Raw genomic sequence first — 17,451 nt, 5'->3', positions numbered from 1 at the left:
GACAAATGGCCTTAGGCATACTCTTTCGCTTTGTACTGTTAAAGCTTGAAAAATCAAACAAAACACTGTTACGCAAAGAACAGTTAATGCATGAAATGTGTCTGTTGGTAAAGAGTTTAGTTATTGTTTCTTGGCAATTTTTGTATTTAATGTGAATTTCACAGATTTGCTGATGTATTTTTTTCTTAAAGAGCAGCTGGTAGCCATACTATCTCAGAAAAAAATACATATATAGGTAGATTAACCACTTCCACACCATGACATTTTATGCTGATCTGTGCAGCGTGGGCTCTCCAGCCCACAGCACAGATCAGCTAGCAGCCAGGGCGATCAGACTTCCCCCCTTTTTTCCCCACTAGGGGGATGTCCTGCTGGGGGGGTCTGATCGCCGCCGGCTGCTTGCGCTTGCGGGGGGGGGGGCTCTTCAAAGCCCCCCTCCGCAGCGCTTCCTGGCCTCCTTCCCCTTCCCTCCCTCTCCCTCCCCCTGTGAGCGGCGCATTTCCGTCCTGCGCCTGATGGGATAGGCTTTAGCCTATCAGATGCCGGTGATCCCCGGCCAATCAGAGGCCGGGGATCGCCGATCTCCTCTACAGCGCTGCTGCGCAGCAGCGCCGTATACATGTAAACACCGGGGAAGATCTTCCCCGTGTGTTTACATTTACCCTGCGAGCCGCCGATCGGCTCGCAGGGTGTTCACGGAGACACCCTCCGTGAGCTGACATGGAACGGCCGCTCATACGAGCGGCCGTTTCCATGGTATACACTTCTGGATTCAGGGGCGTGTATATACGCTCCGAGAATCCGGAAGTGGTTAATACTTGCTCTATTTACATAACATATGTAATGCATCAATCCTTCTTCGCATTTTCCATTTTAACTGTGGCTATTTTGGAGCCAACCCTGATGTCATTTCCTCTCTTGCTCTGCCTGATTGTGTATGCATTGCCCGCCCTCCACTATGGAAAGTGCATTGTCTTAGCATGAGAAATATTGGCCAATCAGAGAGGAACAGAGGTGGGGGAGGGGAAAACAGGAGTGAAGGAGGCTTTAGCCAATCAGGTTGCATTAGTTAAGTCTGAGGGGAAAGTAGAGAAGCAAAAAAGAACAACCCCGCATGCCCTGCAACTTCCATTGTGCGTACCAAATTTTGTGTGTACCAAATAAGAGTCAGGTAAACTGGAGAATAATCATTTAGCAACAAAAAAAAGTACCGTAATAGTGATTTTTTAACTTTTGGATTGCCTGGTTAGCATCCTTATTGTTTACCAGATAAAAATAAAGAATAGATTTTTAATTTTATACTGGCTTCCAGGATTTCTCAAATGCGGTCCCTCTCCATTGGAACTCTCTCTCACAGCCTGTCTGTCATGCTCTGAGCCTGGAAACCTTCCAACGTATTTTAAAAACACACATTCTCAGACAAGCCTTTTAAGTTGCTATAGGTAGAATTGGAAGTTCACTTCCTCATCCACTAACCCCTGTGTTTCCATCCCTATTGTTTCCTCCCGACTACCCTCTAGATTGTAAGCTCGCAATGGCAGGGCCCTGCTTCTATTGTTTCTTATTTTGCTGTAGTTTATTATAAGAACGTTTACAAACTTCTCAATCCACACATTAACTATGTATGTATTTGTACTTGTGTCACTGGATGTCATGACTGTATAGGGTCTTGAACTTCTCATGTATACATGTTCCCCAATATTTGTTTTGTACTATGTACAGAGCTATGGAAGATGTTGGCACTGTATAAATAAAAATATTAATTTCCACAACAAATTTTGTTGCTGAGGGAAAGATGAAATACATGTGCTCACATGTTTCTGGACTATTACTTGTGTAAGCAAGTACAAGTTAAATATAATGAGTGATGTCAGGTAGCAGAGATGGCTTGTTGCCACGGGTGATACCTGAGAGTTTCCACCATATTGCATTTAATGTACTGTAACTCTTTAGACCTTACAAGCAGAAGTTATTTATGAGAGTGTCTGACTGAGCACTTCTCCACTTCCGCTCCCCTTCCAGTGAGAAGGCTCTGGCCAGTTTTATAGTCTCACACCATTCCACCAGTAATAGACGGTGTTTCCCATGTATAAATAGCCCTGTCATGAGTTAGGATAGCTGGATCAGTTACTAGCTATGTAAATAATTGTAAAAGTCTCTTAAAATAGATGCTGTATTTATCAAGGAACAGTTGATCCATACTTTCCAACAGCATAACAGTTTATATGTTCAATGTTGATGCAAATTGTATGTGAAGTAAATGCAAAAGTACGCAACTTTATAAAAGGGACCAATCAAGTTCAGCAGCTAATGAGTTTGACTGGTCCATGTCCAAGCTTCCTATATTTGCATAAATTTAGCACCAACTTGGAATGATTTACATTTTATTGAGCATCCGGAAGGGCTGGTTCACACTGGAGTAATCAGCAAAAGCGCTGTGCAGATGTATCCCTCTGGGATTATTCTCAGTGCAGTGTTAGCAGTTTGCATTTGGGGGCGATTCCAATGTGATTCTCGTTCTATTGAACGGGAACTGCAAATTGCGGCAGCATTGTGAAATTTTGAGCTGCAAGATCGCAGTTGCAATTCACGATTTGCGCTGTGAGTGTGAACCTGTCCTTAGGGCTTTTTTACGTGAACGGTTGACAGCAGTGCACTATAATGACAGGCTCCTTATCCCTCACTTTAGGTGTCCTTTAACCCTCAACAGTGAGAAGAAAGGAAGAAAGCCTAACTCTATGTAGGCAATGTACCAGGGGCGTAGCAATAGGGGTTGCAGAGGTTGCAACCGCATCGAGGCCCTTGAGCCAGAGGGACCCCAAAAGGCCCTCCCTCAGCTACAGTATTAGCTCTCTATTGGTCCTGTGCTTATAATAATCACTTCTGTAGATACTTTGAATAGTGGTAATCATTAACAGACTGTTCCCCATCTCCTTGCACCTCTGACACTGTAGTTGCCATTGGCAGGTTTTGATGCACCGTATCAATTGTTATGTATAGAGTGCTTGGGGGGCCCCAATATAACACTTGCATCGGGGCCCACAGCTCCTTAGCTACGCCACTGCGTGGGACTGTACATAGACTTGTTTATCTGATCGTGTCACATGTCACTTTAGGTATCGTATGTGTTTAGTGTATTGTTGGGCAGTTGTATGATTGCTTACTTTATGCCACATGTTCAGGCACCACTCTATTTGGTATAAAAAAAAAAAGCTCACTTCATCAGTTGATACATGCATTTATTTTTTGTAGATCTCTTAACATTACGATACTGTGGTCTCAACACTAACCTTAAAATGAACCTTCAGACTAAAAATCTACTCGGCAGCACTGAAAAGGCTTGGTGTTTCTTTAACAGTTTCACAGCATCAGAACTTTGTTTTTCTTACCAAAGCATTTTTAGCTGCATTTTTAGCTAAGCTCCACCCATCAAAGAAAACTGCCCGGGCTTTTTTCCCCCGATGCCGTGCAAAGCATGATGGGATTTCCTATGTTGTTGTTCATGTTGCCTAGCAACTGGGAGGGGTGATCAGCACACAGGACAGTTGGAACTGTGTCTCTTGCTCCCTGTCACCTCCTTTCAACCAAAAAGATGGCTGCCCTCATGAAATCAAACATTTGCCTGTTCTTTTGAAATAGGGTGGGTAAGAGATTATATTACCTATCTATTTTAATTAACATAACTAATGTAACTTAATGACAGTATGTTTGTTTAGGCTGAATTCCTCTAAGTCTAGCCACTTGTCTGTCACTCACTAAGGGGCTTTAAAAAGAACCTGTGGTGAGAGATACGGAGGCTGACATATTTATTCCCTTTTAAACAATAACAGTTGCCTGACAGTTCTGCTGATCTTTCTGGTAAGCAGTGTCTGAATCGCACACTTGAAACAAGCATGCAGCTAATCTTGTGCAGTAAAACAGAACAGGGATGCTATCAGTGGATTGAACAATTCTTGTTTATTTCTGAATAAAGGGCAGTACAGGGGATACGAGGTAACACTTACTTCTAGAGGGCCCTAATCCACTTAGGACCCTCTCTAGGCGTGTAGCGCTTCCCACTCAATGTGGGACAAGAGTGGGCAGCACATGTCAGGGTTGTATACAGAGGAAAGTGGTACCACATTGGGTGGGAAGCGCTTCATGCCTAGAGAGGGTCCTAAGTGGATTAGGGCCCTCTAGAAGTAAGTGTTACCTCGTATCCCCTGTACTGCCTTATATCCAGAAATAAACAACAATTGTTCAATCCACTGAGAGCATCCCTGTTCTGTTTTACTGCACATGGAGTGCATATACAGGTGGTGAAGTGGAGAAATACACACCGATTAAAAGAATATACCTGCACTGTGAATACTACAACTTTGCTGTTCATTTGGATATAAGGATTTATCCTCACACAGCTGCAACTTTATTCTTCACATCAACTTGGGGCGCCACAGTAGCTACACCATATGCAGCTAATCTTGTCAGATTTTTGTCAGAAATATCTGCAGGTTGTTCGGGGTCTACGGCTAAAATTATTGGAGGCAGAGGATCAGCAGGACAGCCAGGCAATGTGCATTGTTTAATTTATTATTATTGATTTATAAAGCGCCAACATATTTTGTGATGCTTGATAGGAAATAAATGTCAGCCTCCACATGTCTCTCAATTTCAGTTCCCTTTAACTCCCTTTGGACATTTCATAGTTTTTGTTTTTTTTATTGTTATTAGTGGCTGTGGTTGGAAGTGTAATATTGTTTGGTCATGGCAAGTAGCATTGAAGGGTACCAGAGAGATCCCAAGAGATGCAAGGTAGTGGATAATTTGAGCCAGCAATGTCCACTAATGACTCAAATGTCAATTTTTGCTTAATCTAATCTTTTAAGACTCAGATTTGGTGCATAAAAGATTAATCAGCCAAATGGCCGAACTAAATGACTTAAGTTTTCTTAATAATATTTGGTTCCTAATAATTGTATGTAAAATTGTACTTACATATGAGATAGCAGCTGGTGACATAAATTTTGAAATAAGGCCAACTAGATAATAGTGTGCTGTTTTTCATCTTCTCTCCAGGTCTTCGGAACAGATGAAGATAATATGGGGGATGGTTGTTCTCAGAAGCTGGCATCTGCCAAGTACCTACGGGTTTTGCTGCTAATTCTTATTCCATGTATTTGTGCGCTTATACTTTTGCTGGTAATCCTACTCACTTTTATAGGTAAGTAAAAGAAAAATTGAACAAACTTATTCGCTTTACTTGTTAATCATTTATAAGAGAATCAGTGGAATAGAAATTAAATGTGGTGAAGTTTAAAGACTGTTTATCCTTTCATATGACAATTAAAGAAACGCTAAACTTTGCTAAAAATGTATATGACATATCAGTGGTAAATGAATTTGTTAGCAACAGATTATGAAAAAATGATCATTTTCCAGTCTCTTGCCAACTATTTTTTTTCGATACATTCTATGTATGTACAAATGTGTATATATTTTTAGCCAAAACATTAAAATCACCTGCATAATGTCTTGTCATGTCTGGATATTGCAAAATATACTGATCTCCCAATACCAACACACTTTTGTTTACCTGGACACAGTTTAAGCGATTTTCGCGTCACTGTATTAAAGAGAGTCTGAAGCGAGAATAGATCTGATCTCGCTTCAGACCTCATAGCTAGCAGGGGCACGTGTCTGCACTCTGCAGGAAGAAACAGCCTGACACTTCAGTGGAAGATAGCTGCAGGGGGAAAGAAACACACAAATGATCTCTTGAGCTTAAAAAGGAAGGCTGTATACAGCCTGCTTGTGTATGAATGTATTTTCTATGTGTGGACATACTGTACATCAACCTACTTCCTGTTTTGGTGGCCATTTTGTTTGTTTATAAACAAACTTTTAAAAACTGTTTTTAACCACTTTTAATGTGGCGAGGAGCGGCGAAATTGTGACAGAGGGTAATAGGAGATGTCCCCTAACGCTCTGGTATGTTTACTTTTGTGCGATTTTAACAATACAGATTCTCTTTAAGCTTAGAATTAATGGTGCATGTAACCAGGCCAGTTACCATTTGAATTCGGAATTTACGATGTCTCTTCATCACTAGAGTCTGCTTTATGTCATGTTGAGGATTCTATTGATCTTATCTATTTAGATAGGATGCCTGGGAAAGCCTCCTCAGTAACAGTTAAGGCATCTAATTACATTTATGTTTGCTAAAGAATGTTTCTCCTCTGTATGTCAGTGTATATAAGCTGTGTTTTTCAGTTTTGGTCAGGAACCAGTCCGACGAAGGCTTTTTATAAGTCGAAAGCTCACTGTTTATCCATCTCTAAGTTAGCCAATAAATGGTATCATCCTGATTCAAAACTTCTTGCTTTTTCTCATGGCTAACACGGTACAACACTTTACTGCTTCTACTATGCTGAAAGATACCGCAATGTACCGCACATTCCTGGAACTGAAAAAAGACCTAAAGAAACTTGCACAGCTGGACAGCGACATCTTTTTCTTGACTACATGCAAAAAGGAGAACCTTATACCACAAGGACTGAGGATACAGAATCCCACCCTGCATACATACAATAGCAGGTTTGCAGAACAAATCTGCAGGAGGAGCTCAGAGAGAGTACGAAACAACCTAATAAAAATCTGCTATAACATGAAGAGAATTGTAAAGGACCATATACAAAGTCTGAAATCATCTTTAACTGATGACCCCACAGGAGCATGGGAACAGCTACAGACCTTTTATAGGAAATTGCAGAGGATCTTAATTAAAAACAAGAAGAAAAAACTTCAGAGACTCAAAATAAAGAGTGGACACTTGGATAACGCAGCAGCAGAGAAAGAGCAACCCACAGGTGTCATTAACCTTTCCTCTTATCAGGCCACTGAAGCTGAAATGGCAGTACTGTCCAAAGGCCTGTCATTTTGCCCTGCAAAGCCCATAGACAAGATTGCACTCTGTGGTGATATGGAACAATTCTTCAGGAAGCTACGTCTCAAGGAACACTACTATGACAAGGAATCTTGCAACACTACTGATAATGAGCCAACACACACCAGATCCACAAAAAAACGCGGATGGACCCCTGTAGCTGGAAAAAATCCTACCCTGGACAAATACATCAACAAATTTAGACGCCAAATCTCTGACAGGGTTCTGAATAAAAGAAAAACACTGGCTCATAACATAACATTGCAAGAGCAACAAGCTATCACATCCCTTAAGGAGAATAAGGACATTATTATTAAACCAGCGGATAAAGGGGGTGCCATAGTCATCATGAACACCAGTGACTATATCCAGGAGGCACAAAGACAGTTGTCTAACACCATGCACTATGCCAAATTACTGGAGGACCCAACAAAAAGGTACAGGATGGCACTCAATAGGATGGTAAAGAAATTGCCCGTAAACACCAGGCTTCATGTAAAGACTCTTATCCCGGAAAAGCCGAGAACCGCCTGCTTTTACATGCTTCCCAAACTCCACATAGAGGGGAACCCAGGCAGGCCCATAATCTCAGGGAATGGAACTCTCACAGAGAATATCTCAGGGTGGTTGGAAAACATTTTGAAGCCTCTAGTCTGTAAAAGACCCAGCTACATACAGGATACTACACACCTCCTGAACCAACTGGCAGCCATTGGCCCAGTGCCTGGAGGCACCATTCTTGCCACTATGGATGTAGAGTCTCTGTACACCAACATTCCCCACAATGATGGTATTGCGGCCTGTCGCAAATATCTTCAAGGTTTGGGCACACCTATAAACTCAATTGCTGGACTAATGAGATTCGTTCTCACCCACAATTATTTCACTTTTGGGGAGGACCTCTATTTACAGCAAATGGGAGTGGCAATGGTCTCACGGTTTGCACCGCAGTACGCAAATCTCTTCATGGCAAAGATTGAAGAAGAATACCTGAATACTTGTCATATAAAACCCATGGCCTACTTCCGTTTTATCGACGACATCTTGATCATCTGGTCTGCAAGTGAGGAGGATCTTCTCCAATTTCACAGGAACTTCAATGCCTTCCATCCCACAATCAAACTGAAATTGAGCTACTCTCACTGGAGATTAACTTTCTTGACACCACCATATACATCAGAGAGAACAGCTTGCAAACGTCCATGTACCGCAAACCGACGGATCGTCCCACATACCTCAGGTATGACAGTTTCCACCCCAAACATATAAAGAATTCCATAATTTACAGCCAGGCAATAAGATGCAATCGGATTTGTTCTGAGAAGGATGACAAAGACAAACACCTGGATTACCTGAAGAAGAATTTCATAAAACAGGGATACAATCCTCTAATGGCTGAGACCCAAATCAAGAAAGCTAACAACATCCCTAGGACTCAGCTCCTGGAGTACAAGCAGAGCCAGGAAGAGAGCCGTGTCCCACTGGTAGTAACCTACAACCCATGCCTGGAAATCTTAAGAAAGATTGCAAAAGAACTTCATCCTGTTCTACACAAGGATCAGAGACTGAAAAAGATATTCCCTGAACCTCCCCTCCTAGCGTTCCGACAGCCACCCAATCTTAAGCAGATGATAGTGAGGAGTGCCTTAAATAGGCAAGAACAGAATGGAACATTCCCCTGTCGAGGGAAAAAGTGTGGGACCTGTAAACACATCCATTCCACTGACAGGATACTAATACCAGGTACACAACAGGAATACAAAGTACAAGGCACCTTTTCCTGTGGCTCATCTAATGTGGTATACGTGATCATGTGTGCAAAATGCCCCAAAGGAATTTATGTGGGAGAAACAAGTCAACCACTGCGTGATCGCATGACACACCACAGATCCACTATTAACAGCAGGAAAAAGGATATTGCAAAATATACTGATCTCCCAATACCAACACACTTTTGTTTACCTGGACACAGTTTAAGCGATTTTCGCGTCACTGTATTAATGGGTGGCTTCAAATCGGGAAACATGAGACTAACACAAGAAACTAAGTTTATACATTGGTTCAAAACTGTAGAAGTTGGTTTAAACAAGGACTCTAACTTCTTGTGCTGGTACGATGGGTTTTAAATGTCACAATTCTTTTAATTTAAATTTTTCTATCTTTTCATTCATTTTTGTGCCATATGCTGTGTAAGATGGTATTCACTGTCACTATTCATTTTATTTGCTTTCAGGTGCTGGCTTTAAATGCCACAATTCTCTTAAGCTTAGAATTAATGGTGCATGTAACCAGGCCAGTTACCATTTGAATTCGGAATTTACGATGTCTCTTCATCACTAGAGTCTGCTTTATGTCATGTTGAGGATTCTATTGATCTTATCAATTTAGATAGGATCTCTAAGTTAGCCAATAAATGGTATCATCCTGATTCAAAACGTCTTGCTTTTACTCATGGCTAACACGGTACAACACTTTACTGCTTCTACATGTCTGCCCACAAGGCTTTAGCAGCTGATAATTTTATAAACCTTCTGCTATTAAAGAGAATATGTACTCTAAAATGCTTACAATAAAAAGCATACCATTCTATTCATTCTGTTCTCCTGGACCCCTCTGTTCTGTTTCTGCCACTCCCTGCTGCAATCCTGGCTTGTAATTGCCAGTATTAGGCAGTGTTTACAAACAAGACATAGCTTCTAACCAGCTTGTGATAGGCTGAGAGGAGCTCAGTCTGTGACTCACACAAAGCCTGCAGGGGTCCTGGAGAGGGGGTGTATAGCTTCTATTCTGTCACAAACAGAGCAGCACATTCCTGCCTGAGTGCCTGAGCCCGACAAAGCCGTCAGAGGAAAGATTAGATTATATATCTGAGATAATACAGCCACTGTGCAAAAAGGAAAGGCTGCAGTAAGACAGACCACATTAGGACAGGTATAGGAACTTATAGGATAGAAGAAATAAGGCTGAAAATTTTGTTACAGAGTCTCTTTAAGGAATATTATTGCTATAGAGGGGTTTATGTGGTCTGCAACAATCTTCCAGTGGTATTGTCATAAAATAAAGAACATATAGTAAAACATGAATATGAATCAATATTTGATGTATTTTTAATGCATATTTACTGAAGCTGACTGATATCATTGCTATCTGCAGGACAAATGATCAGTTTTACTCCTAGAGAAGTAATTAGTGAGTTAATAGAATTGTTATCTCACTCTAATAATGAAATGACACTAACAGTACTTTAAAGAGATGGCACACGTTTTTGGAGGGACTGGAAGGTGGAGACACATTTGTTTAGCAATAAAAATATGGGCCACATGCAAAGGCAGGGCTATTTTCCAAACCAAATCATATTCACAATCTCTATTTTGTCAATACGCTCTGCTCCCATAGGGACCTGAATCTTGCATGTACGGATGGCTTCTACGGTGTTATTGTGTTTGCAGTTTACATTGGGGGTGCTGGATCACAAGAACGTTTTCAACGCAAGCACAACAACACTCAAAAATTGCAGCAGGCTTTACATTTGCGATCAAGCAACAGCGTATCAAGATTGTATTCAAGGAGAGATTAAATGAAATGGTCGCGCATCTAACCAAGATGCACCTGACAAACACTCACTGCATAGGGCTAATAAGCCTCACAAAGGCACAACTGTGCTCATTGCAGTAGAACAGGTGCATTAAGAACTAATGCATCTCACAATACAAGTAATAAAAGCAAACTTATGCATTGCACATTAATACAACAGTAATACAACGTATTATTGGGGAACCTTACCCTTCTCTTTTTGGAAGAGACATCAGTTCTGAGCTGTGAAGCATGTTAGCAGGGACACCACGTGCAGCCTTCTCTTGGGGTCCCCACCCTAACCTACATTTAAAATCACCCAACGATCTCAAGATTGTATCGCATACTGTTTTTTTTTTTTTTTTTAAAGAACCTCAGAGTCTCCTTTTCCATGAAGTGCCATGCTGAACTTCCAATGACCAGTATGGGAGAGTGTGAGGTAGATAACACAAAGTTTAACATTAACACAACTGCAACCTTGTAATACTAACAAGTAGCATGACCTGGAGGGGTGGGGGTGGGGGGGGGGGGTTCGATTGGGCATAATATTGACATTCTTCACTTGTACTCACTTTTGTTGTCCACGGTTTAGACATTAATGGCTGTGTGGTCAGTTATTCTATTTGGACAGAAAATTTACACTTATACACTGACTACTTTACATTGTATCAATGCTTTTTATATTTTCAGTGTTGTCCCATGAGAAGATATAATAAAATATTAACAGAAATGTGAAAGGTGTATTCACACCATTCACCCTACCTCTCAAGCCCGCTGTCTGGGTGTCACCCTGGACTCCGCACTCTCCTTCACTCCCCACATCCAAAACCTCACAAAGTCCTGTAACTTTCACCTCCGTAACATCTGTAAGATCCACCCTTTCCTGACCTCTGCCACCACCAAACTTCTCATCCATGCCCTCGCCTTGACTACTGAAATGCCCTTCTGTCTGGTCTCCCTATGATCCGAATAGCCCCACTGCAGTCCATCATGAATGCGGCAGCCAGAATTATCCACTTCTCCCATCGCTCCACCATGGCTGCTCCCCTCTGTGAATCTCTCCACTGGCTTCCTATCCAGTCCAGAATCACATACTGTCTGACCTACAAATCTGTCAACAAAACCTGTCCAACCTACATTTCTGATCTCACTCAGAGGTACACACCTAGCCGCTCACTCTGCTCCTCCAATGAACTTCGCCTGACTGACCGCCCCCAGCATCACTCAGTCCCATGCACGCCTCCAGGACTTCTCAAGAGCTGCACCAACACTATGGAACTTCCGTCCTCCACCCATTAGGGCAGCCCCTCCTTCAACATCTTTAAAAAGGCCCTCAAAATTCACCTTTTTACTATGGCCTACCCTCCTCACTAGTACTCTAAACCCGCAGCTGAACTCCCTACCTTTCGTGTCCCTACCTCTCCCTCTAGATTGTAAGTCTTCGGGATGGGTCTTCCTCCTTTTGTGTCCTACCTGATCATGCACCTCCATTACTGTGCACCCATGTTATGCATTTGAATGAACTCAACTTGCCTAATCCCCATGCTCCATCCAGTGACTGACTAATCATTACCTTGTACTTATACTGTGCTGCGTGATCTGTTTTTTTCTTGTTTTCCTGTATTGTTGTATTGCTGTAGGTCACCCTAAGTATTGTCTGTAACCTAAACTAATGTCCAGCGCTGTATAATATGTTGGCGCTTTATAAATACAATAAATAAATACTCATGTATGTGAGATGATGTATAAGAATATCCAAAGTAAGTGTAAGGCTACCTGCACACTGCATGCGATTCTGATTTTTAATCGGTTTTTACATCCAATTCTGATTTTTAATCGTTACTGCATGCTGGGTTTTTTACTCTGTTTTTCTGTTGATTGCATTCAGGGAAAATCGGAATTGCAAATCGGAATCGGAAACTGAATCAGAATCGCAAAACGGATTTGCGTGTGCAGGGAGCCTAAAACAGTGTACAAATGTAAATTTCAGTAACAGATTTGATATTTTCTAGCGTTATGGTTTCTAAATGTTTACACCATGGACATGAAAATGTCTTATTCTTCACGATACGGGTGACTTGAGTGATGGTGGTTTGTCTTTTGCTTACATAGCCTGCTGCAAAATTGTCCCTCTTTTCTCATCTCAGAAAATTTGGAGGCAGTAGAGTAATTCAGCAGTAATAGTAATAGTTTTATTCAGCTGTTTGCATTTGGTGAGCTCTATTCAGAATTACATCAGACTTTTTTTGTTTGTTTTTTTGTTAGTAGTATATGTATATGAAGCACTGATAAATGATTGGAGCAGTTCATGTGTAAGCAGTGGGACAGAAGTAGTTACTTGTAATATAATGCAGGCATGTTTGTCGATGTGATCCACAGAAGTGCAGTTGCTTGGTGCCTCGTGCAAAACAGTTGCTTGGGTGGAAAATTATCTTCTCCAAGTCCTTCCGCAAATAGCTCTAAGCTCGATATGACCAGAAGTCATAGCTATGAATAATCTAGATTAGTCCACAAATAAGTTTAAGATGGGAAAACATTCATATAATCAAGTTAGGATTCTGCCTTTGGAGGGTAAACTTGGACTGTTTTCACATGGACATGGGAAGAAAGAAAATAATTAGTTTTCTAGTTTGTGCAGCATTGCTTATTTGGATAAAATTTGTGAATAAAGTGATGATTTTGCCCTTTACAGAACACAGATATGACAAAGTATCAACATTCCAACACTATCACTAACAGGATGTTTACTCATAGCCTGAAAGCTACAATTTATAAAATGCTGCCAAATTATTTTATTTTTGCCTTAGAAGAGGCACTTGCAGTACTACTTTAATCACTTGCTGAATGTATGAAGGCTGGGTGCTTTTACTACGCCTCATTGGCTTATAGGAGCCAGAAGGTGATGCACTTATAAAAATGTTAGCATATATAGTATTATTATTATTATTATTTAGTATTTATATAGTGTCGACGTCTTTCGCAGTGCTGTACAGAGTATATTGTCTTGTCACTTAGCTGTCCCTCAGAGGGGAACATAATCTAATCCCTACCATAGTCAAATGTCTGTGTATGTATCGTGTAGTGCATGTATCAGTCTAGAGCCAGTTTAGGAGGAAACCCATTAACTTATCTGTATGTTTTGGGGGTGTGGGAGGAAACTTGAGTGCCCCAAGGAAACCCACACAGACACTGGGAGTACATACAAACTCTGTGCATATAGGGGCCTGCCTGGGTTTCGTACCCATAACCACTGCACCACCGTGCTGCCCATAGGATGTAGAAGGGATGGTCACTCAATACGATGCAACAAAATTCTGATGCTAACTAAAAATGTTATGAAACTCCAACTATAAAACTTTTGCATCTATTGCTAGGTAAAATTAATTTCCCTCCACAAAATGTTTTTTTATTTTTTTATTTTATGCAAATAGTATTACCTGTTGGATCCAGTTTTTAGTGCTGGGCAAGAGCAAGTTTGCAGGCAGGTGGATGCCCTCTTTCTGACTCACGTCCCCTTCCCAGCCTACTCCCTGGTAGTGATGTATTGTTAAAATCTTTGAATGTTTCCATTTACTTGTTTTCTTCATACAGGGAGTTCACATAAGCAGCACTGAAAACACAGCATCCATGTAACAAAAGCGAAAGGCAGTGGGAAAGAAAATACAAACAATGTAAATTGAGGGGTTCCCCCTAGCAATGTTATTCATAAAACATTATTTTAAATAACCATGCCAAATAGTCATACATGTGATACAACATAAAAAATATTGCTAGCACATTAGAGAGCGTGCACAACACAGTGCTAGGTTATTTGCAAAACCCTTTATGGCCAGTACACAAACTACCACAAAAAAAGAAAAAGGTGCCCGTATAAGGTTAAATCCATAAGGAAATTACATAATAGTCGTAAACCAATGATTGAGTAGTAAAAATAATACATTTATTGTGGGCATGTCCAATAAAATCATTTAAAACCAGTATAATTAAAATCTCCCTGAATGCTGATGGTAATCGTCACCCCTCAACAACAATGTGCTCTAATAATGAATTTAGGGTATCAAGACACAACTCTGTTAAATCTGCTGGGGGGCGTTATACAATAGTGCTACCCAGGACAGAACAATAATGCAAACATTGGTGCTGAAAATCAATCAATACAATGCAATACCTCTCAGTGCCATCTTCTGGGTAAGCCAAACTTTTTGCATACTTTACTGCAGTACTCTTGCACTTTCATTATCCTATTACTGTATTATTGGTACCTGCCTCATTTTGCACTATATATATTCACTGTTTATTGTTATTGTATCACTGTTTGTTATTGTACTGAATTTTAGCACCAATTTTTGCATTACTGTCCTAGGTAGCACTATTGTAAATTGCCCCCCAGCAAATTTAATAGAGCTGTGTTTTGGTACCCCAAATTAATTATTAGAGCACATTGTTGTTGAGGAGTGCTGATTACTATCAGCATTCAGGGAGATTTGAATTATACTGGTTTTAAATGCTTTTAATGGATATGTCCACAAAAAATTATCATTTTGAGTACTCAATCATTGGTTTATGCCTATTATGTTATTTACATATTGATTTGACCCTATACGGGCACCTTTTTTTCTTTGTGTGGTGGACAGCATAAAAATAGTCCTTAATACACGTTAGTCGGAATGTCAATAGGCTAACACACGTTTCGCGACCTATGACCAGGTCGCTTTTTCAGAGGCATATTTTTTCTGAGTTCATGAATACAGGACAGTTTAGAAAAGCATCTGCAGCATCAAAAAACACAAACACAATCCATCAATCAATTTAACAAACCAGTAGGTGCTCAGCTTGCAGGCATAATTTCAAACAATATAGTCTCCAGAGATCGATACATTTGTAACAAACCCTATGCGCTTACAAGAAGATCTATACACAACCACAATTTTGTATATCTGTATTTGAATGTGGATATGCTAATTTCACTGTGCACAGACATTATCAATTTGTGTCCAGTTAGAATGTAAACTTTAGGGATTTGAGGTACTATATTTATGAATGGGCAATCTGTAAAGCTCTTATTGTTACCCTTGTTCGTGAGATGTTTCCCTGCCCTTAATGATCCTGTCACTGGGATCGGAAGTGAAAATTACTGTCTCAACAGCACATTTTACAATAAGTTAAATAAATGTTTCTACTTAAAAATTAAAATCAGGATTTCATGTTGAAATGTTCATTATTGTGCAAAGCTTGATCACTTTAGTTTGGGTCTGCCAGTGTGCAGGAACTGAGCTGTTTTCTCTCTTTATTGTTATTTATTTAGTAACTTAACAACAATGTGAGAATTGGATGCACATGATTAGCATCATTCATAACATCAGTTGTAACACTTTTGTACCGCTAGAATGTATGGTATGACTGGTGATAATGTGGCTATACGTTACGCCGTAATTCAATTGCTCCATCATTCCACAGAATTAGTCAAGGACAGGTTTTCATTTGACACTGCAGGTCTCTGGCTCAGTTCTTGTGGGAGATAATAACATTCTCCATTTTTTCCATTACCAGTGGAGAACATAGCTCAGCTGCTTTCTGCTACACATGCACCCTCCGCCGTTCTCAAGTCTCTATTCTAGTGCCAGACTCCCTTCTCTGATATCATTCGGAGTTACTCAACTTTCTCAGGTCTACACAAGTGTGAAATACCCCTGCACAGATCTAAAACCTACTTATTCAATAGAAATACCTATTTGCTCTTGTAAGGCCTCTTCAGCAAATGTAGGAGTTGCATGTCTGCTTTGAAATAGTAGCTTGCTCCAGATCAGATTTACCAAGGTGCTAAAAGGAACCCATAGCAGAATGAACACATTTGACTTTTATTTACTGAAAATGTTATCACTGGATTAGTGCAGACAATTACAATCATGAATTCATGAATGGTTCGGGAAGACGGGTTACAGTTTAATGTGATCATGGTCTCACTTAATAGCAAGTTTTATTAAATCCAAGCCAGACTTACAGGATTATTTATGGTAAATTCTTCTGCCTGTAAGGACTTTAAGTACAATAATCTGATTTATGAATCTCAATCCATATAAAAAAAAAAATCTGTTATTTATAAGGGTTTGATAATGGGTGCACAAGTGGGACCGTTACACAAAAGCATAAATGATTCCTTGACTATATTCAACAGGTGTTTTTTTTTCCTGGGGTTTTTCACAAGAGATATCATCGTACGTTATGAATATTAAAACATTATTTAAAGTGTACCCGAGGCGATTTGTGACATGACGAGATAAACATGTGTATGTACAGTACAAAACATTGATAACCAGAATGTTTTACTTGATTTATTTTGCTGCCTGAAATAGTTAATTTCTAGCCATGGAAGTGAAGTTTATATCTTGTTGGTAGGGAATATAATACACCTCACTGATAAGCAAATTACAACCATAACTGTTTTCAAGCAGAATAAAACTTCTGAGGGCAGTGAGGGATAAAATGCATGAACTATTGACCATTTTTTCTAACTCTGAGATACTTAATAGGCTGCCACTTATTAGAGACAGTAAAACATTCAACCTACTTTGTTAATGTTTAAATTGAAATAAAAACCCTGGGACACTTTAAAAAGTAATTTTTTAGGGGTAGTAGGAAAAATATAATTGTTTCGCTCAGCAGATTATTTTCACATCTGGTTCACTTTAAGCTCCTGGCAAGTAAGTAAATACTTAAAATAAGTTTGATATCACTTCATGCCTATTTTTTGATACTTTTTCAAATGCAAGGAGGTGATAAATGATTTTGTAGACAATATGAAAAGTTATCTCGTAGGAGAAAACTTAGGAGAATTGTTAGCTTAATAGGAACTTTTGTTTGTTAATGGGTGAAAGGTAATGGGTTGTCTTGGCAGCCAGTGTCTCTCTGTGGCTGGCATAACTGGCATAGTATGTCCCTAACTTATACAATTAGCA

General features: G+C 40.1%; 1 protein-coding gene across 2 annotated transcripts in view; it reads left to right on the top strand.

The window, feature by feature from the left end:
- CORIN (corin, serine peptidase) overlaps window positions 1-17,451 on the top strand; it is a 279,818-nt gene that overhangs the window by 65,367 nt on the left and 197,000 nt on the right. For both annotated transcript variants that reach the window (XM_068278537.1, XM_068278536.1), the window contains exon 2: window positions 5,056-5,200. In XM_068278537.1, coding sequence (XP_068134638.1) covers window positions 5,080-5,200 — 121 coding nt within the window. In that variant the 5' untranslated portion in view covers window positions 5,056-5,079. The remainder of the gene's footprint in view (window positions 1-5,055; window positions 5,201-17,451) is intronic.

Source organism: Hyperolius riggenbachi, chromosome 1 (genome assembly GCF_040937935.1).
Source record: "Hyperolius riggenbachi isolate aHypRig1 chromosome 1, aHypRig1.pri, whole genome shotgun sequence".
Classification (NCBI taxonomy): Eukaryota; Metazoa; Chordata; class Amphibia; order Anura; family Hyperoliidae; genus Hyperolius; species Hyperolius riggenbachi.
Note: the sequence above shows the minus strand (reverse complement) of the source record. Positions and strands in the feature narration are given on the sequence as shown.